The sequence below is a fragment of the Oncorhynchus gorbuscha genome, unplaced genomic scaffold (assembly GCF_021184085.1).
Source record: "Oncorhynchus gorbuscha isolate QuinsamMale2020 ecotype Even-year unplaced genomic scaffold, OgorEven_v1.0 Un_scaffold_1148, whole genome shotgun sequence".
Classification (NCBI taxonomy): domain Eukaryota; kingdom Metazoa; phylum Chordata; class Actinopteri; order Salmoniformes; family Salmonidae; genus Oncorhynchus; species Oncorhynchus gorbuscha.
The window spans coordinates 70,001-82,500 of record NW_025746014.1 but is presented as its reverse complement, the minus strand read 5'-3'; the positions used below and the strand labels follow the sequence as shown (position 1 = coordinate 82,500).

Below are 12,500 nucleotides of genomic sequence, written 5' to 3'. Positions count from 1 at the left end.
AAACACCTAGAACAGACAAAGATACAGTCATCAAACACCTAGAACAGTAGAACAGACAAAGATACAGTCATCAAACACCTAGAACAGTAGAACAGACAAAGATACAGTCATCAAACACCTAGAACAGTAGAACAGACAAAGATACAGTCATCAAACACCTAGAACAGACAAAGATACAGTCATCAAACACCTAGAACAGACAAAGATACAGTCATCAAACACCTAGAACAGACAAAGATACAGTCAGAACAGACAAAGATACAGTCATCAAACACCTAGAACAGTAGAACAGACAAAGATACAGTCATCAAACACCTAGAACAGACAAAGATACAGTCATCAAATACCTAGAACAGTAGAACAGCCAAAGATACAGGAGACCAGGAGGGGTGAGAGTTTATAGGTGAGGGATGAGGTGTTGATGGTGAGGGGTTTGAGGTTATAGGTGAGGGGTGAGGTGTTGATGGTGAGGGGTGAGAGGTTATAGGTGAGGGGTTAGGTGTTGATGGTGAGGGGTGAGAGGTTATAGGTGAGGGGTGAGAGGTTATAGGTGAGAGGTGAGAGGTTATAGGTGAGGGGTTAGGTGTTGATGGTGAGGGGTGAGAGGTTATAGGTGAGGGGTGAGAGGTTATAGGTGAGAGGTGATAGGTTATAGGTGAGGGTGAGAGGTTATAGGTGAGGGGTTATAGGTGAGAGGTGAGGGGTGAGAGGTTATAGGTGAGGGGTGAGAGGTTATAGGTGAGAGGTGAAAGGTTATAGGTGAGAGGTGATAGGTTATAGGTGAGGGGTGAGAGGTTATAGGTGAGAGGTGAAAGGTTATAGGTGAGGGGTGAGAGGTTATAGGTGAGGGGTGAGAGGTTATAGGTGAGAGGTGAAAGGTTATAGGTGAGAGGTGATAGGTTATAGGTGAGGGGTGAGAGGTTATAGGTGAGGGGTTATAGGTGAGGGGTGAGAGGTTATAGGTGAGGGGTTATAGGTGAGGGGTGAGAGGTGAGGGGTGAGAGGTGATAGGTTATAGGTGAGAGGTTATAGGTGAGGGATTATAGGTGAGGGGTGAGGGGTTATAGGTGAGGGGTGAGAGGTGAGAGGTTTAAAGTAGTACCTACCTGTAGTATGAGGCACCACTCTGCCTGACAGGTGACGTCTTCACAGGGTTGGTACATCCCCAGAGTCACACAGTTCAGGAGAATCACTATCATAGAGACATGTTCAAACCACGTGGAGACCTGGGTTAAGGACTACACACTGAGACATGAACTATGACCTACAGGATCCCCCAGCATTAACCACGTAGAGACCTGGGTTAAGGACTACACACTGAGACATGGCCTACTGACTACAGACATCACACAGTACAGGATCCCCAGCATTAACCACGTAGAGACCTGGGTTAAGGACTACACACTGAGGCCTACTGAATACAGACATCACACAGTACAGGATCCCCAGCATTAACCACGTAGAGACCTGGGTTAAGGACTACACACTGAGACATGGCCTACTGACTACAGACAACACACAGTACAGGATCCCCAGCATTAACGTCTGCTGAAACCACGTAGAGACCTGGGTTAAAGGACTATACACTGTCATGACGTTGCCCTCTTTGGGTACAGCAAGCCCCATCCTCCTCTCCCTGCCTCCCCCTTGCCTCCTTCAACTAGGCTGCTGTGGTCAGAGAGATGTCGTAAATTCCTGAGAAGACCCTGCCACATGGCCACACAGTTTAAGATTAGATTTTCATAGAGAACAAAAGGAATTTCTTCCACCTCACAGAACTCGAGCTCCGAACAAATTTCATGTTCCGGAGAAAGTATAGAAGATCGTTGAAGAATCCAGCTATGAACTGGTCCGTTTGTTATAACTTGGGGAAGCTCATTGGAGACGGTGTGGCCACATTACCATAACACTGTTTATATAACAGCCCCAGATATGAGGTTTGCATCTAATTGTTGTATAAGATGAATGAGTGAGTATGATACTGTTTACACAATTTTACAATGTGATTTTGGACTGTTTAATGAAGGAAAACTCAAAAAGGGAATTGGAGTTTACTGAATCAGAGGACCGCCCCTGAGCCAAGTTAGGGTCAGGCATCCTGGACCGCCCCTGAGCCCAGTTAGGGTCAGGCATCCTGGACCGCCCCTGAGCCCAGTTAGGGTCAGACATCCTGGACCGCCCCTGAGCCCAGTTAGGGTCAGGCATCCTGGACCGCCCCTGAGCCCTGTTAGGGTCAGACATCCTGGACCGCCCCTGAGCCCAGTTAGGGTCAGACATCCTGGACCGCCCCTGAGCCCAGTTAGGGTCAGGCATCCTGGGACCGCCCCTGAGCCCAGTTAGGGTCAGACATCCTGGACCGCCCCTGAGCCCAGTTAGGGTCAGGCATCTTGGGACCACCCCTGAGCCCAGTTAGGGTCAGGCGTCCTGGACCGCCCCTGAGCCCAGTTAGGGTCAGGCATCCTGGGACCGCCCCAGAGCCCAGTTAGGGTCAGACATCCTGGACCGCCCCTGAGCCCAGTTAGGGTCAGGCATCCTGGGACCGCCCCAGAGCCCAGTTAGGGTCAGGCATCCTGGACCGCCCCTGAGCCCAGTTAGGGGCAGACATCCTGGGACCGCCCCTGAGCCCAGTTAGGGTCAGGCATCCTGGACCGCCCCAGAGCCCAGTTAGGGTCAGACATCCTGGACCGCCCCTGAGCCAGTTAGGGTCAGGCATCCTGGACCGCCCCTGACCGCCCCTGAGTCCTGAGCCCAGTTAGGGTCAGACATCCTGGACCGCCCCTGAGCCAGTTTAGGTCAGGCATCCTGGACCGCCTCTGAGCCAGTTAGGGTCAGGCATCCTGGGACAGCCCTTTTCTGCCATTCCAAATAAAACCCCAACTTTGAGAAATTATCACCTGGCCATGTTTTTCTCCATTAGGAGAAGACGAAGACGAAGACCATTGCTGAATCTTTTAACCATGCCACGTGGTTAAACTCTTAAACTATCGATACCGACAGAATAAGAACAAGTCTTTGATATTAATTACTAGTCCGCAGCTAGGAATTCAGTATCATTGAACGAGAAGAACGACAACCGCCGAAACATCTATTCTATAACAAATGAATGAATGTCGCTCTGAACTATCCCGTCTAACCAAGAGAGAGCGAGACGGACAAAACTCTCCAACAGAAACACATTTTTCAACAAAGATCCCGACACACTGAGAGTAAATATATATATTGATTGCAATTGTTCCCGAAGGAGTGAGCGTTCATGTGCAAAGGATTAGCATTTCAATTGTTGTGTAATTATCAACTTTGTAGTTGTCTCATCTCAGGTTCTTAGTCGACCCCCACTTCCCCTTTTGTCTAACAAGCCGCCATGCCGGTTTAGCCCACTAGGGCACATTCTCCTATCATTTCATGTAACCACATTTACCTTGTTTGTTTGTTTGTTCATGCATTTCTGTGAATTACTTAGTTAGTAATAAATAAATGATTTAAGACAATTAATGTATGGATAACTCATAGTGAAGACTGGGGTCGTGTAGATAACCAAACATTTACAGAATCATGATACAACACTGCCTCTTACCTGTGACCTTATTCATGATACAGCACTGCCTCTTACCTGTGACTGTATTCATGATACAACACTGCCTCTTACCTGTGACTGTATTCATGATACAACACTGCCTCTTACCTGTATTCATGATACAACACTGCCTCTTACCTGTATTCATGATACAACACTGCCTCTTATCTGTGACTGTATTCATGATACAGCACTGCCTCTTATCTGTGACTGTGTTCATGATACAACACTGCCTCTTATCTGCGACTGTATTCATGATACAACACTGCCTCTTATCTGTGTTCATGATACAACACTGCCTCTTATCTGTGTTCATGATACAGCACTGCCTCTTACCTGTATTCATGATACAGCACTGCCTGTTATCTGTGACTGTATTCATGATACAGCACTGCCTCTTATCTGTGACTATATTCATGGTACAACACTGCCTCTTACATGTATTCATGATACAGCACTGCCTGTTATCTGTGACTGTATTCATGATACAGCACTGCCTCGTATCTGTGACTGTGTTCATGATACAACACTGCCTCTTATCTGTGACTGTATTCATGATACAGCACTGCCTCTTATCTGTGACTGTATTCATGATACAGCACTGCCTCTTACCTGTGACTGTATTCATGATACAGCACTGCCTCTTACCTGTATTCATGATACAACACTGCCTCTTACCTGTATTCATGATACAGCACTGCCTGTTATCTGTGACTGTATTCATGATACAGCACTGCCTCTTATCTGTGACTATATTCATGATACAGCACTGCCTCTTATCTGTGACTATATTCATGGTACAACACTGCCTCTTACATGTATTCATGATACAGCACTGCCTCTTATCTGTGACTGTATTCATGATACAGCACTGCCTCTTATCTGTGACTGTATTCATGATACAACACTGCCTCTTATCTGTGACTGTATTCATGATACAGCACTGCCTCTTACCTGTATTCATGATACAGCACTGCCTCTTATCTGTGACTGTATTCATGATACAGCACTGCCTCTTACCTGTGACTGTATTCATGATACAGCACTTCATCTGTGACTGTATTCATGATACAGCACTGCCTCTATCTGTGACTGTATTCATGATACAGCACTGCCTCTTACTGTGACTGTATTCATGATACAGCACTGCCTCTTACCTGTGACTGTATTCATGATACAGCACTGCCTCTTATCTGTGACTGTATTCATGATACAGCACTGCCTCTTACCTGTGACTGTATTCATGATACAGCACTGCCTCTTATCTGTGACTGTATTCATGATACAGCACTGCCTCTTATCTGTGACTGTATTCATGATACAGCACTGCCTCTTACCTGTGACTGTATTCATGATACAGCACTGCCTCTTATCTGTGACTGTATTCATGATACAGCACTGCCTCTTATCTGTGACTGTATTCATGATACAGCACTGCCTCTTATCTGTGACTGTATTCATGATACAGCACTGCCTCTTATCTGTGACTGTATTCATGATACAGCACTGCCTCTTACCTGTGACTGTATTCATGATACAGCACTGCCTCTTATCTGTGACTGTATTCATGATACAGCACTGCCTCTTATCTGTGACTGTATTCATGATACAGCACTGCCTCTTATCTGTGACTGTATTCATGATACAGCACTGCCTCTTATCTGTGACTGTATTCATGATACAGCACTGCCTCTTACCTGTGACTGTATTCATGATACAACACTGCCTCTTACCTGTGACTGTATTCATGATACAGCACTGCCTCTTATCTGTGACTTTATTCATGATACAGCACTGCCTCTTATCTGTGACTGTATTCATGATACAGCACTGCCTCTTACCTGTGACTGTATTCATGATACAGCACTGCCTCTTATCTGTGACTGTATTCATGATACAGCACTGCCTCTTATCTGTGACTGTATTCATGATACAGCACTGCCTCTTACCTGTGACTGTATTCATGATACAGCACTGCCTCTTATCTGTGACTGTATTCATGATACAGCACTGCCTCTTACCTGTGACTGTATTCATGATACAGCACTGCCTCTTACCTGTGACTGTATTCATGATACAGCACTGCTGCTGTGACTGTATTCATGATACAGCACTGTGACCTGTATTCATGATACAGCACTGCCTCTTACCTGTGACTGTATTCATGATACAGCACTGCCTCTTACCTGTGACTGTATTCATGATACAGCACTGCCTCTTACCTGTATTCATGATACAGCACTGCCTCTTATCTGTGACTGTATTCATGATACAGCACTGCCTCTTATCTGTGACTGTATTCATGATACAGCACTGCCTCTTACCTGTGACTGTATTCATGATACAGCACTGCCTCTTACCTGTATTCATGATACAGCACTGCCTCTTACCTGTATTCATGATACAGCACTGCCTCTTACCTGTGACTGTATTCATGATACAGCACTGCCTCTTACCTGTGACTGTATTCATGATACAGCACTGCCTCTTACCTGTATTCATGATACAGCACTGCCTCTTATTCATGATACAGCACTGTATTCATGATACAGCACTGCCTCTTACCTGTGACTGTATTCATGATACAGCACTGCCTCTTACCTGTGACTGTATTCATGATACAGCACTGCCTCTTATCTGTGACTGTATTCATGATACAGCACTGCCTCTTATCTGTGACTGTATTCATGATACAGCACTGCCTCTTACCTGTGACTGTATTCATGATACAGCACTGCCTCTTATCTGTGACTGTATTCATGATACAACACTGCCTCTTACCTGTGACTGTATTCATGATACAGCACTGCCTCTTACCTGTATTCATGATACAGCACTGCCTCTTACCTGTGACTGTATTCATGATACAGCACTGCCTCTTACCTGTGACTGTATTCATGATACAGCACTGCCTCTTACCTGTGACTGTATTCATGATACAGCACTGCCTCTTATCTGTGACTGTATTCATGATACAGCACTGCCTCTTACCTGTGACTGTATTCATGATACAACACTGCCTCTTATCTGTGACTGTATTCATGATACAGCACTGCCTCTTACCTGTATTCATGATACAACACTGCCTCTTACCTGTGACTGTATTCATGATACAACACTGCCTCTTACCTGTGACTGTATTCATGATACAGCACTGCCTCTTATCTGTGACTTTATTCACGATGCAAATTAATCAAATGAATCCTTCTTTCACCAGAAGATAAATTGATTTTTGTCTGGACGTTAAGTTATTTTGGTCATGTCGCTTACAGACCCAGTCATTCATTACTTACGCCCGAGGGCCCTCATCGTCCGTTCTAAACAAAACGGTTGCTAAGCAATGGATAACATCAGCTAACTCACTCATGTCAAACATTGAACCTGGAATGAAAGCAAAACATTGTTTTCCCGAATTCAGGAGGACAGGCAGATCAGCGAGTCTGAAATTAACCCCCACAGCTGTACTAAAACTAAATGCTAAGCTGGAAACAAGGGATGCTAGTAGAGAGAAATACGAGAGACGATTCAGACAGAGACATTATATTCTAGTAGAGATAAATACAAGAGACGATTCAGACAGAGACATTATATTCTAGTAGAGATAAATACGAGAGACGATTCAGACAGAGACATTATATTCTAGTAGAGAGAAATACAAGAGACGATTCAGACAGAGACATTATATTCTAGTAGAGATAAATACAAGAGACGATTCAGACAGAGACATTATATTCTAGTAGAGATAAATACAAGAGACGATTCAGACAGAGACATTATATTCTAGTAGAGATAAATACAAGAGACGATTCAGACAGAGACATTATATTCTAGTAGAGATAAATACAAGAGACGATTCAGACAGAGACATTATATTCTAGTAGAGATAAGTGATAACTTCAGACAGAGACATTTATTCAGGCAGAGATAAATGTCTGTGAGACCATTCAGACAGAGACATTATATTCTAGTAGAGATAAATACAAGAGACATTCAGACAGAGACATTATATTTTAGTAAAGATAAATACAAGAGACGATTCAGACAGAGACATTATATTCTAGTAGAGATAAATACAGAGACGATACCTCAGACAGAGACATGATATTCTTACTGAGACTCAATTATACTACAAACAGCTGGTACCACTAATACACAGTAGAATACAGCATTATACTACAAACACACAGTAGAATACAGCATCAGACAGGACACAAACAAACAGTAGAATACAGATATATTAGTAAACAGCTGGTTGAGACACTAATATTACAGAGAATACAGCATTATATACAGACATTATACCAGATAAACATAGTAGAAGAGACATTACATTCTCTATTATACTACAAACAGCTGGAACCACTAACACACACAGTAGAATACAGCATTATACTACAAACACACAGTAGAATACAGCATTATACTACAAACAGCTGGTACCACTAATACACAGTAGAATACAGCATTATACTACAAACACACAGTAGAATACAACATTATACTACAAACAGCTGGTACCACTAATACACAGTAGAATACAGCATTATACTAAAAACACACAGTAGAATACAGCATTATACTACAAACACACAGTAGAATACAGTATTATACTACAAACACTGAGACGACACAGAGATAATACAGAGTAGAATACAGATTATACTACAAACAGCTGGTACCACTAATACACAGTAGAATACAGTATTATACAGACAGAGACATTATATTCTAGTAGAGACTAAATAAAAGAGACGTACACAGAGAATAGATAGAGACACACAGTAGAATACATTATACTACAACAAACAGCTGGAACCACTAATACACAGTAGAATACAGTATTATACTACAAACACACAGTAGAATACAGCATTATACTACACTACAAACAGCTGGTACCACTAATACACAGTAGAATACAGCATTATACTACAAACACACAGTAGAATACAGCATTATACTACAAACAGCTGGTACCACTAATACACAGTAGAATACAGCATTATACTACAAACACACAGTAGAATACAGCATTATACTACAAACAGCTGGTACCACTAATACACAGTAGAATACAGCATTATACTACAAACACACAGTAGAATACAGCATTATACTACAAACACACAGTAGAATACAGCATTATACTACAAACAGCTGGTACCACTAATACACAGTAGAATACAGCATTATACTACAAACACACAGTAGAATACAGCATTATACTACAGACAGTTAGTACCACTAATACACAGTAGAATACAGCATTATACTACAAACACACAGTAGAATACAGAATTATACTACAAACAGCTGGTACCACTAATACACAGTAGAATACAGCATTATACTACAAACAGCTGGTACCACTAATACACAGTAGAATACAGCATTATACTACAAACAGCTGGTACCACTAATACACAGTAGAATACAGCATTATACTACAAACACACAGTAGAATACAGCATTATACTACAAAAACAGCTGGTACCACTAATACACAGTAGAATACAGCATTATACTACAAACACACAGTAGAATACAGCATTATTCAGCTGGTACCACTAATACACAGTAGAATACAGCATTATACTACAAACACACAGTAGAATACAGCATTATACTACAAACACACAGTAGAATACAGCATTATACTACAAACAGCTGGTACATGTATATACACACAAAATCTCAGCATTATAATACAAACACACAGTAGTTTTTACAGCATTATACTAAAAACAGTAGAATACAGCATTATACTACAAACAGCTGGTACCACTAATACACAGTAGAATACAGCATTATAATAAAACACACAGTAGAATACAGTCATTATACTACAAACACACAGTAGATAATACAGCATTATACTACTACAAACAGCTGGTACCACTAATACACAGTAGAATACAGCATTATACTACAAACACACAGTAGAATACAGCATTATACTATTTTTAACACGTGGCAATTTGCATCATTTTGTAATTGGAAATAGAATGAATTGTAATTATATAGTTAGAATATAACATGACTGCCAGGGGGAGCAAACACACAGTAGAATACAGCATTATACTACAAACAGCTGGTACCACTAATACACAGTAGAATACAGCATTATACTACAAACACACAGTAGAATACAGCATTATACTACAAACACACAGTAGAATACAGCATTATACAGCTGGTACCACTAACAATACAGCATTATACTACCACTTGGTACACTAATACACAGTAGAATACAGCATTATACTACAAACACACAGTAGAATACAGCATTATACTACAAACAGCTGGTACCACTAATACACAGTAGAATACAGCATTATACTACAAACACACAGTAGAATACAGCATTATACTACAAACACACAGTAGAATACAGCATTATACTACAAACAGCTGGTACCACTAATACACAGTAGAATACAGCATTATACTACAAACACACAGTAGAATACAGCATTATACTACAAACACACAGTAGAATACAGCATTATACTACAAACACACAGTAGAATACAGCATTATACTACAAACACACAGTAGAATACAGAATTATACTACAAACAGCTGGTACCACTAATACACAGTAGAATACAGCATTATACTACAGACAGCTGGTACCACTAATACACAGTAGAATACAGCATTATACTACAAACAGCTGGTACCACTAATACACAGTAGAATACAGTATTATACTACAGACAGCTGGTACCACTAATACACAGTAGAATACAGCATTATACTAAACAAACAGCTGGTAGATCTACAGTTATACTACAAACAGCTGGCCACTAATACAAGTCTCTATATCTGTTAGCATTATACTGGGACAGTTGGTACCACTAATACACAGTCTAATACAGCAACTACAAACAGCTGGTACCACTATACTACAGAGTACATATTACAGTCTGGTACTACTGTTAAACAGTATTATACTACAGACAGCTGGTACCACTAATACACAGTAGAATATAGCATTATACTACAAACACACAGTAGAATACAGCATTATACTAATATCATTTCACTGTATTTAAAAAAATCTAGACGGTATTTAATGTTTTTTTTTTAACTATAAGTTTCCCATGTTGTTTTTTCAATAATAAAAGACTCCCATGTTGTTTTTTCATAATAAAAGTCTCCCATGTTGTTTTTCAATAATAAAAGTCTCCCATGTTGTTTTTTCAATAATAAAAGTCTCCCATGTTGTTTTTTCAATAATAAAAGTCTCCCATGTTGTTTTTTCAATAATAAAAGTCTCCCATGTTGTTTTTTCATAATAAAAATCTCCCATGTTGTTTTTTCATAATAAAAGTCTCCCATGTTGTTTTTTCAATAATAAAAGACTCCCATGTTGTTTTTTCAATAATAAAAGTCTCCCATGTTGTTTTTTCATAATAAAATCAATCATTTCCCCACTGCCACGTAGGGCTGCACGATACAGGCAAAACAATCTAGGACTCATTTTTAACCACGTGTTGCACTTGCGATTTCACTTGCGATTTAGAGCAAAACACTTTGGGTGAACTGTTGTAATCATGGAAATAGAATGATTATTGTAATTATATAGTTAGAATATAACAGTGGGCACTTTAAATACAGTGTTGTTTGACATAACAATTCATGAAAATGCCAGGGAGGAGTTATTGTGACAGGGTAGGAACCAAAGTGTTGATAAGTGTTTCCTAGGGTACCCTATACCCTTTGGTATATTGGCTACATGGAATGAGAGAGAGAGAAAGACTTGATCAATCCCCTCCTTCCCATCCCCCTCTCCTCTCCTCCCTCTCTTCCCCCCACTCCTCCCTCTCCTCTCCTCTCCTCTCCCTCCCTCACTTCCCCTCCATCTTTCATTAGCAGAAAGCAACTCAGTCTAATCAGACATAGTAACCTAGAACACGGACAGGATCAGAAGGCAGTGTTGAGTCTGTTATATAGTGAACCATCTGCTGAAGACATCTGCTCTACCAACCACTACTGTCTGTTATACCTATCTGTTAGCTAACTACTGGGACCTTGGCCTGCAGAGTCTCTATCTATCTGTTAGTTTACTCCTGGGACCTCGGCCTACAGAGTCTCTATCTATCTGTTAGTTTACTACTGGGACCTCGGCCTGCAGAGTCTCTATCTATCTGTTAGCTAACTACTGGGACCTCAGCCTGCAGAGTCTCTATCTATCTGTTAGTTAACTACTGGGACCTCGGCCTACAGAGTCTCTATCTATCTGTTAGTTAACTACCGGGACCTCAGCCTGCAGAGTCTCTATCTATCTGTTAGCTAACTACTGGGACCTCAGCCTGCAGAGTCTCTATCTATCTGTTAGTTAACTACTGGGACCTCAGGTCTCTATCTATCTGTTAGTTAACTACTGGGACCTCGGCCTGCAGAGTCTCTATCTATCTGTTAGTTAACTACTGGGACCTTGGCCTACAGAGTCTCTATCTATCTGTTAGCTAACTACTGGGACCTCGGCCTACAGAGTCTCTATCTATCTGTTAGCTAACTACTGGGACCTCGGCCTACAGAGTCTCTATCTATCTGTTAGTTAACTACCGGGACCTCAGCCTGCAGAGTCTCTATCTATCTGTTAGCTAACTACTGGGACCTCGGCCTACAGAGTCTCTATCTATCTGTTAGTTAACTACTGGGACCTCGGTCTCTATCTATCTGTTAGTTAACTACTGGGACCTCGGCCTGCAGAGTCTCTATCTATCTGTTAGTTAACTACTGGGACCTTGGCCTACAGAGTCTCTATCTATCTGTTAGCTAACTACTGGGACCTCGGCCTACAGAGTCTCTATCTATCTGTTAGTTAACTACTGGGACCTCAGCCTGCAGAGTCTCTATCTATCTATGTAGTGTGTTTCATGTGTAGAGTTTTAAATGATGCAAAATCAAATCC

General features: G+C 41.4%; 1 protein-coding gene across 1 annotated transcript in view; it reads right to left on the bottom strand.

Annotated features, from left to right (window-relative positions):
• Positions 1 to 12,500, bottom strand: part of LOC124021622 (voltage-dependent T-type calcium channel subunit alpha-1H-like) — a 150,231-nt gene that overhangs the window by 108,828 nt on the left and 28,903 nt on the right. Inside the window, exon 3 of the mRNA XM_046336759.1 lies at positions 1,107 to 1,218. Coding sequence (XP_046192715.1) covers positions 1,107 to 1,218 — 112 coding nt within the window. The remainder of the gene's footprint in view (positions 1 to 1,106; positions 1,219 to 12,500) is intronic.